Source organism: Ursus americanus, chromosome 15, assembly GCF_024610735.1.
Source record: "Ursus americanus isolate L20-20 chromosome 15, mUrsAme1.1.p, whole genome shotgun sequence".
Classification (NCBI taxonomy): domain Eukaryota; kingdom Metazoa; phylum Chordata; class Mammalia; order Carnivora; family Ursidae; genus Ursus; species Ursus americanus.
The window spans coordinates 18,606,781-18,634,050 of NC_142141.1; the positions used below are offsets into that span (position 1 = coordinate 18,606,781).

General features: G+C 43.5%; 1 protein-coding gene across 1 annotated transcript in view; it reads right to left on the bottom strand.

Annotated features, from left to right (window-relative positions):
• Positions 1–7,012: 7,012 nt before the first annotated feature.
• Positions 7,013–27,270, bottom strand: part of ITK (IL2 inducible T cell kinase) — a 60,127-nt gene continuing 39,869 nt past the window's right edge. The window contains exons 9-17 of the mRNA XM_045791992.2: positions 22,077–22,159; positions 20,054–20,187; positions 19,593–19,667; positions 17,348–17,519; positions 16,749–16,965; positions 15,772–15,836; positions 15,563–15,681; positions 12,407–12,564; positions 7,013–10,720 (exon numbers count right to left, since the gene is read on the bottom strand). Coding sequence (XP_045647948.1) covers positions 10,649–10,720; positions 12,407–12,564; positions 15,563–15,681; positions 15,772–15,836; positions 16,749–16,965; positions 17,348–17,519; positions 19,593–19,667; positions 20,054–20,187; positions 22,077–22,159 — 1,095 coding nt within the window. The 3' untranslated portion in view covers positions 7,013–10,648. The remainder of the gene's footprint in view (positions 10,721–12,406; positions 12,565–15,562; positions 15,682–15,771; positions 15,837–16,748; positions 16,966–17,347; positions 17,520–19,592; positions 19,668–20,053; positions 20,188–22,076; positions 22,160–27,270) is intronic.

Genomic DNA, 27,270 nt, shown 5'->3' on the forward strand with positions numbered 1-27,270 from the left:
GCTCCGGGTGCGCCCCTCTACGCGGCCGGCGCATCCCCGACCTGCACCCCGGCTGCTGCCCCGGGACAGCCAGCCGCGCTGCTCTCGGGATGGGGAAGGGAGGGAGGCCCTGCCCCCAGGTCTCGCGCGCCTGGGAGCCACACCTGCAGCAGTGGGAGGGCGGAAGCTTTGGGCTCGGTTGGGATCTCATCGATCTCACGTTATTTCCAAGTGCTCATTTATCTACCTAATATTTATTGAGCAGCTATTTTGTTCCGAGCCCCGTGCCAGGAGCTGAGTATGCACTGGTGTACTGCCCTTTTGGAGCTTCTTATCTACCAGGAGAGACAGAGCATAAATTCACCTAGTAATGTGCAGTTACAGCTGGAGGAAGTTCTGTGAAGGAAAGAAACTGGGTGAAGGGATGGAAAATAAAGCTGAGGTTTGGGGAGAGGGGACTCCCACCAATTGAGTCTGGTCCCCAGTGCGGCGCCTCTGCTCAGGAATACTTTCTTAGTTCCTTGGAGCCAAATCCCTGAAGCTGCCATCTCTTAAGCAGGAACCTGCCTCAACTTCCTTCAGGAAGAATTGCCTAATGGACAAAAAGGAACATACATGGTGACAGGAGGAACCTGAAAGGACAGGCACCTTTCTCTTCAAGGCTTATCTGCCATTCAGGGCTGGCGGAAGAAACGGCTCTCAAGGAGCTGCAGCCTGGTGGGCCTTCAGATCCAACCTTGAGACCCCCTACTCAAGTCACTTCAACAGTCGGTTCCTGAGAAGCCACCATATCTATAATGTGAGGAGTCATTGCCCTTCCTACCTCACCGGGTAGACACTAGAAAGCATTTGAGACATTTTAAAGTGTGTATAGATATAAAAGATAAAGTCCTGTCGCAAGGGAAGCTTTCTGAAATGTTTGCCTGGGGCCCACAAATTTATACTTAATCACGTAGCTATTCCTGTTAGGGGCTATTTATAGAGGGGCCATATTAGCAGAGTCTCTGGCATAGGACTTGTGGAATCTTTGCCCTCACTGATCTCACACCATTTCACGAACATTCAGAATTCATGATCCTTTATGGTTTGATGTTACATCACTCATTCTAATTTAAATTGCCTTTTCAGAAAGGATGACTTATATATATGTGCACACACACATTTCTGTCCCTGTGAGAAAGCCGTGGAGGTGTTTGTGGAGGCTGGCTTTCAAAACTGAACTCAGTCTTTCTTTCTTTCTTTCTTTCTTTCTTTCTTTCTTTCTTTCTTTTTCTTTCTTTCTTTCTTTCTTTCTTTCTTTCTTTCTTTCTTTCTTCTCTCTCTCTCCCTTCCTTCCTTCTTCCTTCCTTCCTTCCTTCCTTCCTTCCTTCCTTCCTTCCTTCCTTTTCTTATCTCCCTTTCTTTTTTAATTTTTCATTTTCCACTGTGATTCTTAGGATCTTGAGTGTCAGTGATTACAAATATGTAACAAGAGAGATTGGATTTTCATTCTAAAGGGCACACTATGTTGGATGTTGTAGATTTCTGGAAGACATATTTCTCCCTGTTGTTCCTTCCCTGTCTTTTCACCTTTCAAGAGCAAGTTGCTTAAAAGAAACAAAAAGACTATTACATATATATTTGGTTAGATCTTAGGCAAAAATAATTCCCTGACCCCTGATTTCCATTTGCTTATAAGGGGAAGCAATGTGGTTTGTTCAAACCACTGTGTTGGAAATCCAGAGGCTTGCCTTTTGGTCCCAGCTTTGCAACTAAGTGACCCTAGGCAAGTCACTTCACCTGTTTCCCCCTCTATACCGTCCTTAAAGCACTTCACTAGCTCCCTATTGTTCTCAGTATGGAGCCCAAACTCCTTAACTAATGGCCCACAAGTGTCTTAATGATCTAGCATCTACCTCTCCAGTCTCTTCTGCTGTGAGAAGCTCTCTATGCTTTTAGCTAAAAGCAGTCTTTTAGTTTCCCAAATGTGCTATGTTCACTCTTGTATTTGGCCTTTACCTAAGCTGGGCTTTTTGCTTAGAATGATCTATCCCCCTTTCCCCTCTGCTTCTGCATTTGCCCCCAGTTTGCTGCCTAAATTCTATTCATCCCTCTGGGGTCCACTTACCTCTCTTTTCCTTCAAGCTCCCTTCACGTCTGGGTTAGGCTAGGGTTAGTCATCTATGCTCCCAGAGCCCCCTGGGCTTCCTCTATCATCCCCCTTGTTGTGCTGTGTTGGGATTGCTGACATAGTTGCCTGCGTACCATCATTAGAGCATAAAATTTAAGAGATAATGGTGGGTCTTTCTTGCTTCTCATCACCTCCTCAGAGACTAGTACTTAATAGGAGTTCAGTAAATATGAGTTGAACGAATAATCAAAAGTAAAACTTAGCTTACATGTTGCCAGTAAAATGTGTAGCCATCTGCCTACTGCCCTCAGATATGCTTCCCGTCCAACCCCCGGCTACGCCATCAGCAATGAGAGGATCAAAGCTATCAGGCGAAAAACTGCTTTGCCACTTGCTAAGCTGTGGCCCACGCACTGTGGTTCCATGTGTGGCAACATTGCCTTGTTTTTAGAAAAGTTTCAGGTCACTTAGGACATCTAGATCTCCATTTAAAATTCACAGACCCTGCTTCATAGAAACCAATAGTAGAGTATCTGGAATGGGTATAAGAATTGGTTCTGGAGAGAGAAAACATAAATTCTAAAATTAACAATAATGACTGAAATGTTTTAGAATCAATAATAATTTTTTTTAAAGTAGACTTCATGCCCCATGTGGAGCCCCACACGGGGCTTAAACTCACCAGCCTGAGATCAAGACCTGAACCGAAATTAAGAGTCAGGCACTTAACTGACTGAGCCTCCCAGGTACCCCTAGGTAATAATAAATTTTTTTAAAGATTTTATCTATTTATATATTTATTTGAGAGAGAGAGAGAAAGAGAGAGCACGTGAGTGTGAGCAGGGGGAGGGGCAGAAGGAGAGGAAGAGAGAGAATCGCGAGCAGGCTGAGCACGGAGCTGCATGCAGGACTTGATCTCACAACCCTGAGATCATGACCTGAGCCGAAATCAAGAGTCAGAAGCTCAACCAACTGAGCCACTCAGTTGTCCCTCAATGACAAATTTTTAGAAAGAACAAAGGAAAAGGGTATGAGATGGAGAGAAACTGTGAATAATACAAAAGAAGTTTCTAAGTGCAATGGGCTTGCTACGTACAATAGGCTCACACACTTGGTGCATGTAGCTAGAAGGAAAAGAGAAACTTGATGGTCAGTTATGCAATTGATGTTGTCCATTAGATAAAACCTGAGCACTTGCTTAAAGTTGCCTCATTTTACAGATGAAAGAACTGGGGCCCAGAAAGGGGAAGGGTTGCCCAAGGCCGGCTGGACCCAGACCCAGGTCTCTCCATAGGAAACTGGGTTGCCTATTTCCTTCTTTGAATCTGGAATAATTTGTTAAAACGTATGTTTTAAACTAACATTTATCAAATGTTTATTTGGGGCCAGCCTCTTTGCTAAGTATTATATATGGATCAGCTCATTGAAGCCTCATGCAATCCTAAGAAGTAGCCCTGTTATTTTACAAATGAAGTATTGACGACTGGTGTGCTGCTGAAAGATTGCAGCTCCTTCCTGGGCCATTTGGAAATGCATGTCCCCCCTTCATGCTGTCTTTCTCTCACTTTGCTCATTTCTCATAACTTCTATGGAACTGGTCCCCCTTGAAGGTCAGATCTTTTATACATAACTTCACAGCAAAGAACATTTCATCGTTATTTAAACAAATTGTATACACAATAATTCTAGATAAGAACTGTTAAGGCCTGTAGAGCATATTCTGAACAGAAGTGCAGCAACGGAGCTGAGGCACAATGGGCCCAGTGTCAGAGGCTAGCATAGGTGGCCCCATAATCAGCCCCACTGAATGGTTGGGAGCATGGAATCTGGGGACAGACAGGTCTGGCTTTAAGCCCCCATTCTGTCACTCATTAATTGGGGGACCGTGCATTGTTTCCCTAATTTATGAAGCCCTGTTCTCTTCTGTAAAACTGAAATGATCATAATTGTATCTATCCCTTGGGTTCTTAGAAGATTAAATGAAATAATAAATGGAACACACCAAGCAGAGTCATCAAAAACAAGCTTTTATTGTTATGATTATTATTAACATGGTTGGAATTTTGGTGTGATCTCTAGGAAGAATGCAGGACCTGGAAGGAGATCTGAGTTCTAATGTCACCTTTGTCAAGTAGCTTTATAACCTCAGGCATGCTGTCTATCACTTTCCTTTTCTGTCTGCTGGGAACCATGCACTCCTGCTTTCATCCCAAAGGTGCTGAGAAATCTAACGTCATCTTAGATGGGAAAGTGCTTTGAGATATCCAAAAGAGAAAAGCAAATGAATGTTTGTATAGTTTATCTCATCTTATAGGCACTTGTACTCAAAATCAGTCTGAGCAAATGGAAAGGGACCAGAAACTCCTTCATAGCTATAGATGGGTGTCGATGGGTGTGGGTAGAGGTGAAGCTGGGTGGTGAAGAATCATAGTCATTCAGGTCCTTCAACTGATTGTCCTGTGACCATGCTAGCTAGCCCCATTGCCTGTGTCCTCAAGGTTCCCAGGCCTAATTGAAAAATAATGCAAGGGAAGAAGGTGGAATAAGATGTATTTTTGTTTTGGGGTGCCTGGGTGGTAGTCGTTAAGCATCTGCCTTCGGCTCAGGGCGTGATCCCGGCGTTCCGGGATTGAGTCCCACATCGGGCTCCTCTGCTGGGAGCCTGCTTCTTCCTCTCCCACTCCCCCTGCTTGTGCTCCCTTTCTCCCTGGCTGTCTCTCTCTCTGTCAAATAAATAAATAAAATCTTTTAAAAAAAAGATGTATTTTTGTTTTGTTTCGTTTTATTCTGGTTTCTCTGCCTGAAATGTTCTTCCAGACCCTCTCTTCCTTGGGAGCTCCTGTTTACCCTTCAGGAGAGCTCAAACATCACTTCCTCTGTGAAGCCCTCCTTGATCCCTCAGGTGTTTTCACTCTACATGCTCTCATATATTGTGACCACTGCTCCATCGGGTAATGTACAATGGCAATTTGCAATCAAAGGTGATTCTCAGTATTTATAAAGTTACCATGGACACTGAATGAGTGAATACTGAACCATCGCTCCTAGGGGAAGTATAGGGTTAGCTTCCTGTGAGCCTCTGCTCAGAACATTTTCATCTACTGAGCTATCCATATCCATCTCCATAACCTTTTTTAACCCACGTTTGTGTTAAAAAAAAAAAAAACACTTCCTTTAATATACCTATGGATTCATTAACATTAAACTCACAGTTTACAGCATTATAACTCATGCCTGAACGAAACTTATCTAACACACATTTTCTTGGAAAAAGATGTCACAGCCTTCTGGCTCTTAGGAACACTACATGGCACTTCAGTTCTGGGCTTAAGGATCATTTTAAACTGCAAATGACCAACAAAAAGTACCCAAGTGCAAAACATGGCACTAAATAGACCTCGAAAAGGATACTTGTTTACAGAATGAGAGCTGAAATGAGAAGGCAGAGCAGCACCTTCTCCCCCTCACCTGGGGATGTGCGGGTAGGGCAACTCACAGGTTTCTCGGCGCCAGCAGGGGCACGCCACGGATGACCATGAAAGGACTGATTTGGGAGTTACAAATACATTTCGGCGAGTGGGCAAATCTGCAATTAGAGAAGCTGTAAATAATAAGCATCAACTGTATTTGTTTATGTGTTGGACTTTTTTTTAGCTTGAGGGCTTCTTATGGGAAGGCTGGTGTCTGTACTAGATACCGTCTCTTTCTCCAAACCCACTGCTCTCTCCCCTGGGGACTTACCTCTGTGGACGGCCCTGCTACAGTTTCCTTGTCCTCTGGCTTCTGGTTGGATTTGGCCAACAAGAAGCCCCGGCAGTTCATGGGGTAAGGGAGGAGAGTGGGGTCGGTGTATTTATTTCCCTGGCTTCCTCTTTGTGATGTTGCCTTGGGCTTCCTTACTAAAGGTCCTCTCCTCTCAAGGCACCCTTCTCCAGGTGACTGGCTGCTTTCACGTTCAAAAGAGCACCTCCCCTCCTGTCTCTTGAGGCCTCCAGGTGGTAACTGCTCCTTGGCTGTTATTTTCTTCTGTACTACTTTCTGTGGTTCTCCTCAACCTGACCCACACTCTTTTAAATAATCCTTTCATAAATAAGTCCTCCTTGAATTATCTTAATTTGAATGTGAAGTGTCTGGTCTCTAACTGATAAGATATCTTATTCATCTTGTACGGCCAACACAGTGCCAGGCAATGTCAGGTGAATCGATCACTATTATTTATGAGGTAAATAAATGATCTCTAAAACTCCTTCTAACAGTTACTGTGTGATTCTGTGATCCCACAAGGCAAGGACACATCATGACTTGGAGAGGGTCTCAAAGTCATTGAAGACACACACTCACATACCCACAGACACACACACAAATACACACTGCCCATCTTGCTGAATGGATTGTGCCCCGTTTCTTCCTCAAAGTGGTGGACTTGTGTGTTGGGAGATTCCAGGGAGAGTGGGCTCTGCAAGGTAAATGCTCTGAGAAGCAGAGCTGTTCATCCAACTGCTTTAGGAGTTTCTTATCCGGGTCATTTCCCAGCGGGAGTTAAGCCCAAAGGTGAGTCCCACAAAGGACCATGCAGAAGCCACAGGCATTTTCTTTTTCTTTTTTCTTTTCTTTTGTTTTTTTCAGAAAGATTTTATTTATTTGTTTATCAGGAGTAGAGAGAGAGAGAGAGAGCGCGAGCAGGGGTAGCGAGAGGCAGAGGGAGAAGCAGGGAGAAGCAGGCTTCCAGCTGAGCGGACAGCCTGATGTAGGATTTGATCCCAGGACCCTGGGATCCTAACACAAGACAAAGGCAGCCGCTTAACAGCCTGAGCCACCCTGGTGTCCCAAACCACAGGTGTTTTCACTTGTGCCTAATGGTCCTCTGGGGCATGAACTGGCTCCTGCCGTGGACGTGGGCATTTGGTAAACTAAAAGGCACAGGGAGAGCTCAGCACACCAAAAATACAAGCGAGCCTTTATTTCACTGGGATTTTAAGAGGCAGGGGAACAGCTATTCATCGCTGTCCAACTGTGACTGAAGAACTCCGAATTACAATTTCTGCATGTCACCCACACAGCAGATGACAGTAAGTGAGTATGAACAATAATCTGGTACTCGGAACAAGGCAAAAAATCATCTTCACATTGGCTTCTTTTCCATCAGCGTTCCTCTCTCAAATCCACTCACCATGCTGCTGCCAGAATGTATTTTTAAACATAGATTTGACCTTCTCTCCTTGCTCAATGACATCTTTTCTATCTATAGGTAGAGCTCCCACATTTTTTGTATTTTAAAATATGGTCCTTATCTAGATTTACAGCTTCCGTTCCGATGCGCCTAGCCCCTTCTATCATCCTTACCCTTGCCAACACCTCACACCCGCCCCCACAACCGGCGAGGATAAACTGATAATAGCTTCCCCATCCATACATTCTGCTTCCTCTATCCTTCTACCTGGAAAGTATTTCTCTTATTTCTGCCCATTTACTTCCTAAAAAAACCCATAATCCATCTTCAAAGCTGGGCCAGACATTGTATCCTCTATGATGGTACTTCTCAAACTTTAATGTGCTTATGCTCACCTGTGGATCTTGTGAAAATGCAGATTCTCATTCAGTGAGTGTCAGGGTGAAGCCAGAGAATTCACATTTCTCATAAGCCGGTCCTATTGCTGTTGATGGTCCGGGGACCACACTTTGAGTAGCAAGGTTCTGGGAAGTTTTTCTTGATGTCCCCCTTCCCCTGAGAGATTCCGTCACTTTTTCTGGGCTCTTCTCCTCTTTGACTATATTTCTGTTCTGGCTTTAGTTGCTGGATTATAATTTTACTTGTTTATATGTCTGCTTTTTTTAATGACTTACCTGGAGTTTCTAAATGTAAAGACTGTGCTTTTTTTCATCTTTGTTTCCATAGCTCTCTGCAGAGTGTATCATAGGAACACAGGAAGCATTTGATATTTACTTGTTGAACAAATGTTGACTATATATAGTCCTTCCTCGTTTGTGGAACATGAAGCCATGTAATCATTTGTATTTAAGGGAAATTTTAGGTTGCTTGACATTTGGGCAAATGTGGAACCCAGGCCATATGTAGTGTATTTATTAAAACATACAGCTAGACCCAATCTTTAACTATGTGTGCTTTATAAATGGTTAGAGATATTTGTAACATTTTTATTGTGCATACTAGCAATCACTGTACACTAATAAATATTCAATACATCCAAATATAAATAGTCTCAAAAGGTACAAAATGCAAAATCTATAAAATGCATCTAGAACCAAAACCTTGGATAAGGAAATTCCCTGGGAACACATGGTACCATTTCCAAAGCGTGAGAAGGGTAGAAAAAAACAGGCAGGAAGCCCATTTTTCAGGCTAGGACACTGGGGAGTTAACATGTTCAGTTAAGGCCCCGGTGAATCTGAGCTTGAACACCATAATACCATGTAAGGGGCAATTTTTGAATCCAGACCACAGCAATCAGTCAATTTTGATGTTTTCCTTCGGGCTGGATGTTCTAGAAACCGTCTCTAATGAAGGGTTCCACAAGAGAATGCACAAAATGCCCGAAAGTAAACAGGGATGATTTTGGGTATGTTGAGTAAGATCATGTTCTGAATGATAGAGTTTTATCTTGAGGCAGCCAGTTTCACAATAATTATAGTTACAAGTTATGCATCTGAATCTCCAGCTGGTCAAAATATCACACGATTTAGAAAGAGCTCATTGCAACACCATCTAATAATCTCTCTAAAAGTTTTATCTGAACACTGTAGGAATATGAAATCTCTCTTACACCAGGGAATACCCTTCCCCACAAAGTGGCCAAGAATACTGCAGCTGGCCCCAAGTCGAACTGATAATTAAAGGAAGCATTTATACACCTGCAGGAGGATCTTTCAAAACTGCTTTGAAGCTCATCTATAAATGGCTTCATGCAACAGGACTCTGGAGGGGTGTGTGAATCAAAGGGTTAATTAACTGGGTAACTTCAAAGTCATTAACTCTAACAAAGGCGAGAAGACAGATGAGAGAAAGAAGTTCCTATTCCAAGTTGGAGAGCTACGCGGCCAACCACAGTGGTCTATGTGGGAGAAACAACACTCGGTGGTGGACTTCTTTACTGCCTTTCTGTGTCTTTCCCCAGCTGTTTATTTCCTCTGCAATCCGTTTCATCCTCAGTAGAAGGCAGTGTTGCACAGAAATAAAGAAAGGTCATTGGCAGCCCACAATGTGGGCTCTCCATTTCCTAGCTCTGTCATTTTGGCGAGCTGTCTTGGCTTTTTAAAGCTTCAGTTCCATCGTCTGTAAAATGGGAACAAGAACGCATTCTCATGGGGTTGGTGTGAACTCAAGAAGAAAGGAAATTCTGCGGATAAGGCCTGCGGCTCAGTACGTATTCACTTTGCATACTTCAGTGCTCCATCAACAGTAGGCTGCCTTGTGCATCTTGGAAGCACCCCACTCAGTGCTTGACTCACTTTCCATCCAGATGGTTTGAATGAGAACCGAACTCTCCTAACTTCCAGGAGACCTGAAGCCTCAACCTTCAAGTTGCAAATCTCTAGGGCCTAAACAAGCTTCCAGGTGTCTGCAAGGCCACACTGCCCGACACAATGCTGCCCTCTGCTGATGAAGGTGGGAGCGTGCAGAGAAGGGACTAACTCCGGAGGTCAGAAAAACTGAGGGCGGAGTCCTCAGTGGGAGCCAGTGTTCCAAAGCAGTCATCTCCCAGGATGCCTGTGCAAGCATTTCATGCAGAAGGGGAGGAACTTGGTACTAAAGGTGGGCATTGGAGTGGTAACAACCTAAGGCCTTTCTCTGCACCAGTTGGTTCCCCACCATCTGATGTCCTCTTTCTGTCCAGATGCCATCTCCAACCGTGGGATCAGAACTGTTCACCAGGTCCATCATGCCCCTTCGAGGAGGGAGGAGGCCGTGTGCTCGATGAATAAAACCTCCTAAAGCTGCTTCTCAGCATATCTGGCCTCAGAGGTGAGCAGCTGTTCCATCATCCTCTACGGCAGGAAGCTGCGGCTGACAGCATCACAGCCGCTGAGCTCCCTCTTTCTGACCTTAATTAAGTCACCAGTACTCCTTGAAAAAGAGTCACACTCCTCATTTCTCTTGCCCCACATCCTGGGATTCTGTGTTGTCGGGTCAAGTAAAAATCCCTCGATCATACACTTTAGATCCATGTTGGAAATAATAATAAAAACCATAATCCACAGCCCTACCGTGTCTCTCCTTTTCTCTAAGAAGTGCAAGAAATGTGGCCTGGAAGCCGGCAGGTTGAGGTCTGCATACTGCACAAGGTAAAAGGCTGGAAGGAGGAGAGAGACATGGCTGCTGCTCTGGCGTCACTCCCAGTTCAGTGGCCCAGCCTCCTGCCTCTGTCTGGGCGCTCCTGCCTCTGTCTGGGCGCTGCTGCCTCTGTGGTGACTCGGGAACTGGCGCCACAGGCCAGCTGCCTCTGGGGAATTCTGGGCTGGTGGCACTTTTAATGCTCTACGAAGGGAGAATTTGCTTCCCCCTTTCAGGATGTGCAGCCCGGGGCCTGGGGCTGAGTCCTGCTAAAGTCCCGATTCTGCAATTTCAGCCAGTTGACTCAAGAGTCTGCAGAAAGGTGGCCGGTCTTCTGGTTTCTAGAGAAGGAAGAAAAGGACTCTGTGAGTTCCTGGTACTTATGTGTCATAGTTAATTCCAAAGCAGCCCGGAATTCACTAGCCCTCTGCTCATTTTCAGATATGCTTCCATATGTATTGTTGGAGGCCACTGTGTCTCAGTTGTTGACAGCAGGGATTTGGAATCACATGGCCTGCTTTTGAATCTAAGCTTTTCCACTCATTAGCTGTGTGACTTTGAGCAGGTTACTTAACTTGTTTGAACCTCAGTTTTATTGTCAGTAAAATGGGGATAATAATAATACCCATCTCATAAGAATTGTAAGAATTAAATAAAATCATGTATTAAAAGTACATCACAACGTAAGTGCTAAATAACATCAAAAAAGAAAATACTTAGGTATAAATCTCACCAAATGTGTGTAGGACCTCTATGAGGAAAAATATAAAATTTTAAAGAAAGAAATGAAAGATCTAAATAAATGGAGACATTTCATATTCAAGGATGGGAAGACTACATTAGTAAAATGTCATTTCTTCTCAATTTGATCTATACATTCAACACAATCACAATCACAATCAGAATTCTAGAAAGTTGTTGTGTAGATATTGACAAACTGACTCTGAAGTTTACATGGAAAGGCAAAAGACTAAGAATAGCCAACACAATACTGCAGAAGAACAAAGTTGGAGGACTGACGCTACCCAACTTCAAGACTCACTATAAAACTACAGTAACAAAGAGAGTGTGGTATGATGAAAGAATTAACAAATAGATTGCTGGAACAGAGTTGAGAGCCCACAAACAGACTCTCACAAATACAGTCAACTGATCTTTGAAAACAGAGCAAAGGCCATTCAATGGAGAAAGGATAGTGTTTTCAACGACAGTGCTAGAACAACTGGACATCCACATGCCTTGTAATGACTCTAGACACAGAACTTACATCCTTCACAAAACTAATTCGAAATGGATCAGAGACCTAAATGTAAAATGCGAACCTTAGAAAACCCTAGAAGATAACATAGGAGAAAATCTGGGTGACCGTGGGTTCAGTAATAGGTTTTTAGATACCACACCAAAATTATGATTCATAAAAGAAAAAATTGATGTTGAGCTTTGTTAAAATTAAAAACGTTTCCTCTGTAAAAGACAACGTTAAGAGAGAGAAAAGACAAACCATACATAGACTGGGAGAAAATATTTTCAAAACACATATCTGATAAAGGATTTGTATCCAAAATATACAAAGACATCTTCAAACTCAAAAGCAAGAAAACAAATAACCCAATTAAAAAATGGGCAAAAGATCTCACTAGACACCTCATTAAAGAAGATACACAAATGGCAAATAAACATATAAAAAGATGCTCTACATCATATGTCATTAGAGAACCGCAAATGAAAACAATGGGCTACCGCTGCGTACCTATTAGGGTGGTTAAAATACAAACACTTGATAACAAATGCTAGTGCGGAGTGAGGATACAGAACAATAGAAATTTTCATTGCTGGTGGGAATGCAAAATGGTAGAGCAACCTTCAGAAGGGAGTCTGGCAGTTTCTTACAAAGTTAATGTATTGTTATCATATGATCCAGCAATCACACTCCTCATTGAGCTGAAAGAGTTTCTTTCTCTAGTGAAAGGGACAGACCCTAAAGTTGTCAATTACAATGTAGGGGGAAAAACACTTCCTTTACTGACCTCTTTCCAGCAATGATTCATGATCTGGTAGATATTCGCGGAGGCCAGCCGGGGCTTGTACAAGCGAAATCCGGTACTGATGTCTTCTACCACTTCTGAGTTGCTTCGGTTTTCATACGGGATTTTGCCTTCACTGAAGACTTCCCACATCAGCACACCTACAAGAGATGGTGAGGGCAGCACAGAAAATGATGCGGTTCCCAGCTAGCAAACAAATAAGCCTACATAGAGAAATTGAAGATTCCTTGACATTCGGACTCAAGTCCCTACCTTCAGGAAGGAGAATACAAAACCATCTGAGGCTTCTTAAGCCTGTACTATTTCTAAAGAACAGAGATTTCCCAACCTGCCTAGTGGTGAGGAGCTTTCAAGCTCAGTCCTTTTTTATATCTAACTCAAATGCTACTACTAAAAGTTGCAGGGGATGTAAACTCAAATGTCTTCACTTCATGTAAATGGATGGAGTGGATGAGATGTGCCATAATGGAGACTAGGGGGGACTGTGGAGAACTGGGGGTCTAGTTCTGTCTTCAGAGGACAGCTGTGATTTAGCTCCAGCCACCATAGGGCACATGGGGATGAGGGTTTGGGACTGCCACATTTCCTGATTTTTAAAAAATAAGTCATACATTGAGAGTTTAGAAATAGAAACTCAATTTGATTTTTAAAAATACTGTGTAGACAGAGCAAAACACATCCCTGGGTTGTCTATTTTTGACCTGTGATTTAATCTCCTTCCCTCTTCTGTCTTTAGCAGAAGTGTCACACCCAATTTTATTATGTACTAATATATTCATGGGATGTCAGAACGGGAAGAGAGCTTGCAGATCACCTGTTTTGGTGGTTTTCAAGGCATATTTCAGAGATTCTTAGGGCAGGGTTTTCCAAAGTATGATTCCCAAAACAACTGAATAAAAATCACCACAGAAGTTTGTTCAAATGGTAGATCCTGGGCCCCGGCCCAGACCTCTGGATTAGGGTTTCTAAGGGATCCCCAGAGGTGCCTCTGGAGTTTTGGAAATTTGGAAGCTGCCTGTAAATAAGACTGTTTAGCTCCCCAAGTTGCCAGGACTTTCTTTGGAAATTGAGATTTCTTTGGGAAATTGAGGCCTGCAGCTCAAAGCTCATTTGAAAACAATTGCTTTCATGTAAACCTTGTAATGCGTTGATTGGAAACTTGGTAAGGCCCAAAGAGCTCACCTGACTTGCTTAAAATAGCACAGTTAATTAGGGCAAAAACCTTAAAATGCAGGACAAAGTTCAACGGCCTCGAGGCAGGGATCAAGCTCTCCGTCCACCCAGGTTTCTGTTTCTCGGGCTTGCCCCTCCTGTTTTCTTCCCCTCTCTACCCCGCTTCCATCCATTGGTCAGTCTCATTTTTGGACACTTCAGGGGGCACGTCCTAGGCAGGGATGGACTGTAGCTCAGCCCTCTAATTATAAGATGCAACAGAAAATTCCCAAGCTGACAACCTGTGGTAGAATAAGCCTTATGCAGAGTTGGCAGGTGAGTGTGACAAAGTGGCCATGGAGGCAAACATCCCTCTGCTGGCCACCGGGCTCGGTGCAGTGTGAACAGCTGCATCACCCATAGAGAGTGGCCACACGTCAGCCATACCTTTCCTTATTATATACGGACTTGGGGGGAGAAAAGGATCCCCTGAGATTGCACTGGTGCAGTTTTATTTCTTCCAAATTCATTCTCTAACTTAAATTTGAATAACGAAGTCTTGGCTGGGTCTGTCAAATAGGAAGCTGTTTTAAGGAACAGTTTAGGAGAACTAGAAATTTACAAACCACTCGGTTGTCGGAAGTTGGCTATTCTAAAATACTGGGGGAGACTTCAAAACCGGTTCCCTGAAGAGATTTAGTCAGCTTTCCCCTGGTTTCTACTCCTAAGTCGATACACTTGGCAAAATCAAACTCCACTCATTCCTTTCCAAAGTATAACCCTTCTTATAATTCAAATCAAAGAGTTTGTCCAGTACGTTTTTGTGTATAGTTTAGTACTCACAAACTATGGCTTAGGATGATATGCAAATCCAGTCAGAATATTTAGTACTTCCTGCCACACTAACATCATTCCTTCTGCCTTTCATTCATGCCCATTTACACTTATCAGAAATTCTTTTTTTTTTAAAGACTTTATTTATTTATGTGACAGAGAGACAGCCAGCGAGAGAGGGAACACAGCAGGGGAGTGGGAGAGGAAGAAGCAGGCTCCCAGCGGAGGAGCCAGATGTGGGGCTCGATCCCGGAACGCCGGGATCACACCCTGAGCCGAAGGCAAACGCTTAACGACTGCGCTACCCAGGCGCCCCATACACTCATTAGAAATTCTAATTCCTTATCAGGGACAGCCAACTTCATTGTCTACTCTTCTCTCACTAAGACAGTACCCCTCTTTTCTTTGGACACACCAAATTTTTATACTTGCTGGTTTTTGGTCAGGGACACTGTTCCCTGGATCTTCAAGTGGGGATGACTGTCTCTCACCATTCAGATCTGTGCTCAAGGGTCACCACCCTTGGGAAGTCCCAGACCCTGCTATTTAAAACAGACCCTCCATCCCTGTCGCTTTCTATTCCATTACTATTGTGTTTTATTCATACCAGTTACTTATCACTATGGGACTTTGTCTTATGTATGTATCTATTAGCTCATTTATGTGATTGTTATCTTCTCCCCCTAAAATTTGCCTCCAAAAGAATTGGCATCTTTCCTATCCTATGCGCCCCTGCATTGTGAGCACCTAGATTAGCCCTGGCTTATAGTAGATGCTTGATAAACTGTTGCTGAATAAATGAGTAAAATATTGATTGAGGGTTAAGTATGGGAAAAAAATGTTGAACAAATATGCTCCCGGTCCTTAAGGAACTCATATTCTAATCTCCTGACTCCTCCAGCTTTTGGTCTTATAGAAGGGGTCACCGGATCTGTTTCCACTCTCACTTTAACTCCCATTTCAAAGATCTCCAGGAACAAATGCAGTAACGAGGACCTCTTCCCACTTTTCAGAGCCGTTGTCACACACAGACTCTCAGTGGGACGCCCTCACCATGCAGTCCTGGGCAAGTAGAGTTGCCTGGATTTGACAAATAAAACAGCCGGCTGGCAGTCCTGGATCACGTGGGTGTGGGGCCAGGATGACACTCACCGAATGACCACACGTCTGACTTGCTGCTATAACGACTGAAGGAGAAGACTTCCGGGGATGCCCACTTCACCGGGAACTTGGTGCCCGTGGAACTGGTGTACTGATCATCAAGGACGAACCTGGGTAGAGAGTGCAGGAAGAATGTCTGAACATTCTGGGGGCCTGAGTCCCATTCCTGAGACTCTCCTGGCACCACACGCCCATATTACCTTGTCATCCCGAAGTCGGACACCTTGATGACTTGGTTTTCTCCCACTAAACAATTTCTGGCAGCCTGGAGTGGAGACAGGCGAACAAAAGGGGAAGGAAAACTGTTGGTGGATAATCAATATAAGGAGTCTCCTAGAATCTCAGGCTTTTGGGTTTCTATGTGCTGCTGTACAAGGGCTTTACAGACGGTGATTAAGTTTCCCTAGTGTCCAGAAGTGAGCTCAAAAGTTAAATGTGTGATCTTTTATCAGGATGAGTAAATGTGGTCCTTTAGCTTCGCTCCTGAGATCCTAAGTAGAAGAGAAATCTGTGGTGTTGTCTAACCAACGATGTGCTCTAATGCAACCTGATGCAATAGGAAATGTGAACATTAGGGCTGATATGAAGAAACTATCACCCATTTGCTAATCCTCTTAAAACAATTCCTCAGTAGGAAGAGTACCTAGTCCCCAGTGAGGATCACACAATTGTGCACTGGAAGAGCCCTGAGTGATAAAAGACCTCACTCTTTTTTCACATTTGAAATGTGCCTACAAATCCCAAGGGGGTATGTTAAAATGAATATCCTGAGCTCTGACCTCCAGAGATTCTGAGGATGGTTTTAGTATCACCCCAATGTGATTGGGGTAGATCCCTGAATAATAGTTTGAGAAAAACTGTGCTTGTCCATTTCCCTCATTTTACCAAGAGGAAACCAAGGCATGGAGAGGTTAAGGAGAGGCTATAAGCTTCATTTTGGAAAAATGTCAATTCAGACTCAGAGGGTACAGATCAGAAACAAGGCTGAGATTAGAGCCCAGATCTGAGTCCTACTAGGACATCACCATGTGGGTGGAAGAAGGAAGAAGTTGAGAATGGAAGGGAGACGGTCTGTGACTTGTTATTTATAATGTATTCCCAGTCTGGGTACTCCACATTTCAGTGGGCCACAGCCCTTCATCCCAGACCTACAGATGTCAGCCCTGCTTCCTCTTACCAGGTCTCTGTGGATGACACATGCCTCTTCCAGGTACGCCATGCCCTCACACACGTCCAGGCACATGCCCAGCAGGGTTTCTGCGGCAAAGAGCCCCCGCTGGCTGCGCAGGTAATCTGACAGGCAGCCATGCTCCATGAACTCAAACACCAGACAGATGGGGGCCTGCTCTAGGCACACCCCGTACAGCTGGACCAGTTTGGGGTGAGAGAGTTTCCTAGACGGAAAAGGCAAGGGGCGAGATGGTCTAAACTCGGTCTCCCAAAATTGCACTCCCTCCCCCAAACAAAAACAACTCGAAGGATGGAGAGGAGTCAGACGGCATGCGCAAGGATGAATGGAGGCCAGCGTGGCTGGCACATCGTGGACTAAGGGGAGACGAGGAAGGGAATGAGACTGGCGAGTGGACAGGGCAAGACCGTGACAGGCCTTGTAGATCATGCCGGTGAGGAATTTGATTTGATTCTCCACGCCACTGGAAACCATCAGTAGATTTGAGCAGCAAAGCGGTGTGACATGGCATCAGAATGTATGTAAAGAACACCGCACAAAACATCCTCCCCAAGACATCTCTGTGTACTTTTGTTTTGGCTACTCACATCATGACTTCAGCCTCCTCTATGAAGTCCTCTTCTGACATAGCCCCTTCTTGAATGGTTTTGATGGCCACTTTGTCCTTGTTGAGCCAGTAGCCAAGATGTACCAGCCCAAACTGCCCACTGCCAATCTCCTGCACAAAAGTGAGCTCTGTGGGATCAATCACCCATTTCCCTGGAAAAGAGAGAGAGGTTTTGCCAGGGGTAGCACGCAGTAGATATGAGGTGGAGGGCTACAAGGAGACTATATATAGCCCTAGGTAGCATGTCACCTTATTGTTAATATAACCCAAAGACAGCAAATAATACAAGCTTTAGACTTAGAACTATCATAGATAGGTAAAATTATTATCTTTCCCCCAAAATAATAACATAGCATATGCATATAAAACCATGAAAAATGTATGTGGGGGGGGGAGATTACACGGAAGGAGGAAGGAAAGTGCCATTAGTCAAGATACCAAAGAAAATAAATGAAAGGGTTCTTGTAATGTCTCAACTATTTTCTATACCTGATTGAAAATGTTTTATTGTCATTTTTCACATACAGCAAATTTCATTTGAGCTGATCATTCATTCATTCATTCATTTATCCACCAAGTGCATCCACAGCACCCTGTTCAGCCATAGCAGGGGTTGGGAGGAAGGATCCCAAAGGGTCTGGTACAGAGGTAGCAGCCAGCACAGTCTGGCACATGGTAAGCTCTCAAAAAATGTTCAGTAAATGAATAAAAGGAATCCGATTCTCAATTTTTACATTGACAAAATGAGTGGGTTCATAAAATGATCTCTGAGATCCCATCCAGCATGGACATGTTAAGATTCTACAGTTATTAGAATTACCTTATTTTCATAAGGAGGCTAAGGAATATGACCGTTTCCTGGCACCTGGCCTAGTACCATGAACAGCTCAATTTCTACCTCTTTGAGTCAACAGAAAATAGTACTGAATTCCTGCTATGTACCAGGTATGGTGCTAGTTCGGGGTGGAGAACCCATAGCAGTGTTTCTCAAAGTATGACTCTCTAATCACCTGTGTCAAAATCACCTAGAGCGTTTGTTTAAAATGCAGACTCCAGGCCTCCATTATCAGGGATTGTGTTTTGGTTAAGTGTTAGTTAGTGCCCAGGAGCCAACATTCTTTTTTTTTTTTTTTAAGATTTATTTATTTATTTTTAGAAGTGGGAGGGGCAAGAAAGAGAGTCTTAGGCAGACTTTGCGGTGAGCACACAGCCTGATGTGGGGCTTGATCTCACGATCCTAAGATCACAACCTGAGCCAAAACCAAGAATCAGATGCTTAACCGACTGTGCCACCCAGGTGCCCCCAGGAGCCAACATTATTAATAAGCATCCCAGATGACTTAGATGTACACTGAAGTCTGAGAACCACCCACCCAGGAGATACACAATGAAAATTACTCCAGCCTTCTCCTCGACAGCACAGTTTAGAACAGGGGATGCAGGGGTGCCTGGGTGGCACAGCGGTTAAGCGTCTGCCTTCGGCTCAGGGTGTGATCCCAGTGTTATGGGATCGAGCCCCACATCAGGCTCCTCTGCTACGAGCCTGCTTCTTCCTCTCCCACTCCCCCTGCTTGTGTTCCCTCTCTCGCTGGCTGTCTCTATCTCTGTCGAATAAATAAATAATCTTAAAAAAAAAAAAAAAGAACAGGGGATGCAAACTCAGATGTCTTTAGGCTCCAGGCAGATAATCAAAAGTGAGGGAAGTAGTTCCAAAGGATAAAAGGGAATAACAGGGCTTATGGCAGTGGAGATGCAAGCTTTGCCTAAAGGCATTGGAAAAAAAAAAATTAGCACCATGTTATGCAGACAAACACTTGTAAATGCTTCCAGCTTCCAGCCCTTGCAATGGACCAGACCCAACAAACTAGATGATACGGAAGTTCTAGAAGACAGGGAATGTGGTCCCAAGGCATTATTTTCTAATAGCGTTTAGTCGAGTGCTCTGAACAAAGTAGGTGCTCAATAAACACTTCATTGATGAACTCTTAGTAAAACCAATGGACACTGATTTGACCTCGATAAACGTGCTCATAGATACATCTCTCTCATACACTTGAAATATTCCTTAGTGCACACCATCTCCAGACATACAGTGGACCTGTTATAATGGTTATTTTAAGTCTGGGGAAGAATCAGGTACATGGGAAGTCCATTCAGAATTTGCCTCAGACCTTTAGGGATGTGAGTTAGTGCAAATACGTAATACTGCTGAATGCACTGCTCACCGTATCTCAGTCCTGCTGTGACCGGGGCTTTCTGACTCCAGGAACAAACTGGATACCGGAGTCTAGTGACCAGACCTGGGTTGATTAAAACGTGAAAGGCAGTAGTTAGAGCTTTACTGTAGCAATGGTTCAAGTTAAATTATCAGCAAAAATATAATCCAATGCAAAAGCTATTTTTATTCTGGAAAACAAATCCCAAAGTCCAGTCACTGATATTACACCCCCTCCAACAAGAGTAATAAATACAGATGGGCAGGTGGTGAAATCCCATGAGTCTAACAACAGAATTTGCTAATGGAAAATATAGAATACAACCAAATATTTGGCATCATTTTCTATTTGGAGATTTAGTTATTATTTATGGTCAGCTTGTCTGAGATGAAGAAACCCGGCGAGGTGGTTGTCATTTTTCTCTAAGTTCCCCTGCAAGGGGACCCCTGGCCTCATCCTTTAGAACTCACCTCCTCCATTATGTTGGTGATAATTGATGAGGAGAGGGATGGAGTCAAACACATACTTCTCAGCCACATAATATCGCTTGGGGTTCTCATTTGTTTCTTTGATGTGATAGTGCTTTATACAGGGGTTGTTCTCACTGCAACAAATGAAACATAAATGCAGTGATTATTAACAAGCAATATTTAGACACAAAAATGTCTACTGGTGTCAGATTCCTATTAGCTTTGTTTTTTACCCTCGCAGAAGGATGGCAGGTATATTTCAACTCGTGTGTCCGTCTTGACAGGGTGGCCCTGGGTGCTGGAGTCACGAGGTCTCCGAGGCTACATCTAGACCCAATTAGAATCAGTGCCACGAGGGACTGGTGATGCTTCTTCTACAGCCATGAAGTGGGGAATGGTCTCGTGTATGCTACATGCTTGCCTCCTCAGCTGTGCGGATTTCACTAACTGGCAGCAGACGATAAGGGAACACTCTGGACCCTTAGTACTCTCGTGACTTTGCAGAGCAAAGAGTTAACATAGCTGTCCTGAATGAAAGGCCTGCTTGCAAGGTTGGCCCACGGCTGGCATCTGAGAACTTGGATTTTGGGAGGACTCTCACCATTCCCTAACTGGTAAGGATGGCTCCCTGTTCCTAAATTGTTTGTATAGCACTATGGTTTATGTTCCATGCCTGCTTTTCTTCTGGGACTCTGGAATTTTGCTATGTGCTAGGCAGAGGTTGCTAGGTGACCAGCCTCCAGTGAAAACCTTGGGCACTGAGTCTCTCCTGAGCTTCCCTGATAGACACCATTTTACCCCTGTGGTCAAAGCTCGCTGCTGGAGGAATTATGCACGTCCTGTGTGACTCCGCTGGGAGAGGACTCTTGGAAGCTCACGTTTGGCTTCCTCTGGATTTTGGCCCATGTGCCTTTTCCCTTTGCTGCTTTTGCTTTGTATTCTTCTGCTGTAATAAACGTTAGCCTTGAGTACGACTGACTATATGCTGAGTCCTGTGAGTCTTGGTGGTGGATCACTGAACCTGGAAGTGGTCACTCACCTTGGACACCCTCAGCATAGACTTTATTTCTCATTCCTTCTCCATCATATCTTATGGAGCTACAGGTCACTGTCCTCACTGTCCCCAGCCATGGCAGAGGCACGGCCCCTCTGTGATGTGCCTCTTCTCTCCCATCCTTGGGCAGCACCCTTCTTCCCCACCCCCTGTCTAGACCCTGCTCTTGCTCTGAGTCCTGCTCATGTCCTCATTCTCCCAGAAGTGTTCCCTGAGGACACCTTAATCATTCTTTCTCTCTTTTTTCTTAATTCTTACTGGAACTTGCTCATTGACAAACTGCTTTGTTCTTACTTATTTTTTAATTAGAAGAGAATTTGAGACCTGAATAGGCTCTTAGATATTTGTTTTACTGAGCAGGAAACTGAGGTACAGAGAGGGGGAGACAAGCAGGGTCTTGTGGTCAGCCCGCTGGAGCATGATGGTGGCTTGACCACTGGAGCTCCATTGCCTCGGGGACATACCATCAGCTCTTTGAGCCTTGTTTTTTCCTATGGGGAAGGAGCAGAGTAACTCCTGCCTTCAGAGTTTGTGAGGATGAGAAACAGTCTGTAACATTCTGGCACATGGTAAGGACTCAACAAATGGTAGGTTACTTCATTAGAGGAGCCAGAACGAAGACGCCTATCTTCTCACTTCTGGTTGAAAGTATCTTCTTTGCTAGCTGGGTCAAATTATAAACTCATCCATTGCAGCTCAAGTATTTTATTTCTTTAGCGTTCTGCACTCAGGGGTGTTAACTTAGAAAGGAACCTGGCATCTGGACCCAGCTCTGTTACTTTCCAATGAAATCACTTCAGTTACGTTCTTCATGTCCTGGCCTCGGTTTTCTCGGTGGGATCAGGGAAAGCACACCATTTCTGGTGACCCCTCTACCTCTTGCACTGTCTATGTTGCTGTGTGGGGCTTGTGGCTTACCCACCTCAGGACCGTCTCTCCCCGCTTTGCTGAGCTGACTTAACACTGTACCTTACAATGGCTTTGGTGAAAACAGACACCGTGTATGTTCCTGGAGTCCTGGAATCTCGTACCATGAAGGCTCCTTCTTTGCCCTGGAATGGTTAGAAAATATAGAAGGTTAGTGATCCCAGGAAACCAGCCTCATGCCTCCAGCTCCACTTTCTTGTCTGTGAAAGGAGGAAAGACAATAGGCCAGCTTCGCACAGAGCAGACTTTCAGCAATAACGGCTACCATTTCATTTGTTCATTCAACAGGTGTTTCTTGCGGTCCTACCATGGATCAGAGACTTCTGGTGATGACATAAATAGGGAATGAAGACAGATAAATACAAGCTCTGCCCTTTTGGGGGTCCACATGTACCAGGCTCATTACAGACGTTATCCAACCCTCACTACAACATGGCAATCTAAGATTTCATATCCTCAGTTTACTGATGAGGACACTGAGTGCCACAGAGCTGAAGTGTCTTTCTCACCATCCACAACTAGTAAGGGCAGACCTGGGCTTTGAACCTTGAGCATGGCATGTGAGCAAAGCCCATGTTCCTGCTCCATGATACCTCCCCTCAACACATGTTAGAAGCCACTTCTCCATTCCCTTCCAAGGGCACAAAGCTTTCTGATCTTGAAGCTTCCTCAGTTCCTTAAGGGGAATGTATGTATTAGGCCCTTTCTAGAGTGCTGATTTTGCTGTGGGCAAAAAGAGGGGAAAAAAAATAACGTGAAGTTCCTGGTCTCATGAGGGAAGTGGAGAGAAGGGAAAGTCCCAAGAATGTACTCGTCACCCCCACCACCCCCAACAGTTTTGCCAGTGCTGATAGAAAAAGTACAAGCAAATGCATATGCCAATGTATTCATTCCCAGTGGGAACTTTAAAATCTGAACTCTGTTTTGAGCACTTCATGTCTAACTCTCTGTTCTTGCCCAACTATAAATCTGTGCTGGTAATATTTGCAAAACCTGTTATTATGATTTACGTGACTTCAACATGGTGAGGGCCACAACTGAAGCCAGAGAAACACATGAGCCTCGTGGTGAGCCACACATACTGGTTGCATATGGAGCAAAGTCTACACAATTTAGAACAATGTGAGCCCCTCCATCGTCCAGCCCCCAAAGTGGGTTGTCTATACCCAATAGAAACAATACACAGAGATGGCCATGTTAATGATTTGACTCCTAGAACCCCAGCATTATAGGCTGTTTAACAGCATCCCTGGCCTCTATCGACTGGATGTCAGACCCCACCAAGTGTTCCCTGGGGGACAAAATCACCCCGGTTGAGAACTACGGATCTGGCTTAACTCCTTATACCCCTGTGTCCCACACTTTGTTGATTACTGTGATCACCTGAAGAATCTGAAGCACAGAACAAGACAAAACAGAACAAAACAAAAATAACAACAGCTAACCGTGCTTCACCCCTTACCTATACACTTAGAATCGCCAAGACTCGTACCCTGTCTCCTGAACTTTTTAGAAGCTTGCCACATGATTCTTATAGACATCTGGGTTTGGTCTCCATTGACTCAGCTGCACATGGAGCGCTTACTTGGAATAGTCCTGACGAGTAGTCTCTCTCTCAAAACAGCATTATGTGTTAGAAAGCTCGCCCAGAAATATAACCTGCTATCTCTAACTTGGCCCTAAACCTGCAAGGTGTGTGTGTTTGGGGTGTGGTGGCTGGGGACAACTGGCCCTTACATCATTGTGCATTCTTGCTAAACCTATAATTTACTACATAAATGTAAAACTCCCCAAGCTCTTCTTATCTCTTCTAGGATTTCAAGGATCTATTTTGAAAATTGGAGGGGTGTGGAAGGTGGGGGAATTGGATGAAGGGGGCCAAAAGGTATCAACTTCCAGTTACAAGGTAAATAAGACCTGGGAAGTAAGGTACAGTATGATGACAATAGGTAACAGTATTGTATTTTCTATGTCAAAGTCGCTAAGAGAGTAGATCTTACCCATCCTCATCATAGGAGAAAATAATCTGTAACTATGTCTACTGATGGATATTAATGAAACTTATTATATTAATCATTTTGCAATGTATACATATATCAAATTATTACATTGTACACTTTAAATTTATAAAATGTTATTTATCAGTTATATCTTGATAAATCTGGGGGGGGGGGAAGAAATTTGAAGCTGAGACCTGAATCTTCAGGTCTCTATTGCTTAGCCATGTTCTCCCTATCCCAAGGCTGTGAGTTTGGGCTGCTCTGGTTGCTGCCTGAAAACAGGGGAAGAATGGAGGAAAATGCAGAAAGCTACTGTATTTCTTTTTCTAAGATATCCTGAAATAGTCCTAGTATTCTTTGTTCCCATAGAATTTATTTTAGTAGCTAATTTTTATTTCATGATTTTCTTTTCAATTTAAGAAAATCTGCTGTAATCTTTCTGGAGCAATATATGATCTTAAGCCTACAGTTTGCATCCCACATTACCCACAAGGTGTTCTGTGCAGAAACTTGGACATGGTGAGAACAGAAGAGTGGTAAACAGATTCTGATTTTCCCATTCTCAGATATAAATGTAAACCATTTCTCCAGTGAATTACTAAAGACCCTTTTAATATATGCTTACAAATCCTCCTTTAAAGAACTTGATTCTCCAAGTCTTAGAGTTTTTTCCCCTTTGGGGTCAGTAGTTTATTGAATTTCTAAAATAAAGGTGATCCATGTGACATGAAAAATCCCAGATTAGTTCATTTGATTTTAAAATAGCTTTTGAAGCATAATTTATATACCATGAAATTCTCCCAGTTCAAGTGTACAATCCAATCATTTTTAGTAAATTTATAGAGTTGTGCAACTCAATCTAATTTTAGGACATTTCCATTACTCCCCAAATATACCTTTTTTTTTTTTTTTGCACTCCTGCCATACTAATATGCTTTCTGTCCCTATAGATTTACCTATTCTAGACATTTCACGTAAATGAAATAATATAATAGGTGTTTTTTTGTGCCTGGCTCCTTTCGCTTGGCATATTGTTTTCAAGATTCATCCAAGTTGTAGTGTGTTTCAGTACTGCGTTCCTTTTCATGGCTGAATAATATTCCATCATAAGACCACACGACATTTTGTTTATCCATTCATCAAAGGATGGACATTGGGCTGTTTCCACCTTGTGGCTACTGTGAGTAGTGAATCCGTGTCTGGCTTCTTTTGCTCAACATCACGTTTGCGATACCCATCTGTGCATTACATGTAGCGTAGTCTGTCTTCAGAGATTTCCCCCTTCACTACATATTGAAGCTTTTGCTCTTGCTTCACTGGAATGTGATGGGTTAAACTCAAGGCAGGAAGAAACAAAACTTCAGCAGAGGAAGATTTTTATCTGCATATCTAAGTTATTCTAAAAGGGGAAGAAATAGACCAAAAAACCCCACACAACAACAACAACAAAACAAACCCAGAGGTTTATCATGTGTCTGTAAAGGGGGGAATGCAAACATCTCTTCTATTTAATTAGGAATGTTTTATTGTTGTTCTTATTCTTCCAAAGATGCCATTATTGTTATTATTTTTTAAAACTGTAATCAGAGTGGGGCCCAACTGTTAACAAGAGTAATCCACAGACGTGAGAAAAAGGGGAGGTAAGGTTTGCAGTCAGCTCAGCTGAGCATGGGAGGCTCAGAGCTCTTCCCCCACCATCGTTGCTCTAAGTAACATTCAATGAGGGTGACAGGAAACTCTGGTCTGGGGCTGAGGCAGTCTAGAGTTCTGAGGAAAACGAGGCATCCAGCATGTGTGTTACCGCCTACTTCCTGTAAGGGGCTCAGAGGAAGTCACAACCACCAAGAACACTGGAGCTTAAGGGGTCTTTGCTCACATCACCGCCATGCAGAGGGACACTGACTTGTACAATGCAGCCAGAAGGGGGGCCCTCATTCCCTTGGGACATCTTCAAGGTCTCAGTTTACCTTTTACTAATTTACCTAGAAAAATAAAGAGGCATCAATAGGTGGAAAAAAAGTGATGGAGGTGGTGAAATATATGGACGGGAATTATGGGGATGGGAGAATAGAACTTAACTCATATAATCCCTTGTTAACCGTGTGTGTGTGTGTGTGTGTGTGTGTGTGCGTGCACCTGCGTGTATGTGTATGTAGGCATCCCTCCTCTAGTCCAGAACTATGCCACTGATTCACACTCCGAACTTGGCCTCAGTTTACTGTAACACAGATATTCTGTAAAGGGAACTCTTATTCTACCAGCCCATAATTCTGTGAGTTTCAACTATTTCCTGATTAAATGTATGAGCTTCAGTTTCCTCATCTGTAAAGGCTGTTGGGAGAATTAAAACGTACACAAGATTTCCTGGAATCTACCAGAACAAGGATGATTAGGGCTCTCATTAGCCATATTGTCACATGCTATGGTATACCATCTGTTGGAAGTATTAATTCTACTGTCTGCCTTTATCTGAGATATCTCAACATATTAGGAATATATTTTCTTCTTTCTGATCATATGTTTCAAAGGTGAATTTACAGAAGGTAATCTCAACACACAGGGTAGGTTACTGCAAAAGACAGACTGATAATTCATAGCCTTGTCCTGTGACATTACACTTTAGGAGAATGTCTCTGACACATTCAGGAGCTGGATGTTTTTTTCTCTTGAAACATTATTAGGTCAACATTGCATCTTTAATGGCTTCTTTGAATCATAGAAATATGATAAATCAATGCCTTAGAATAAGGTTCCTGCCTAAAATTCAGGTCACCCAATGTGTACACTGCAGTAAGGTATGGAATATCTTTTCTACCTAAATGGGTTAAGACAGAAGAGAAACTCCTGAGGCCCAAGGCAGAGTGAGAACAGTGCCACTGGAGAAGTAACGACATTGTACCATAAGGGTTCCAAGGCCAGGCCACCACATTCCGTGGCCAGGGAAGAGGAAAGCATGAGAGGCTTCTTAGAGGCAGTGTTATCTGATAAATGGATAGGACGATGTAGGAGATGCTTTTCTGCGGTTCCCAAACTTGGGTAAGTCCCAAGTGCCACCTCCAGACGTTCTGTCTGGTGATGGCTGGAGTCTGGAATTTGTATTGTTAAAAATACAATCCCCTAATGATGCCCTTGATCAGCTAGTTTTCTTTAAGCATGGTTGTTAATTTAAAAACATTAATGAAGCATTTGATGTATTCATTCATTCAACACTATTTATTGAGCAACTGCATCATCAT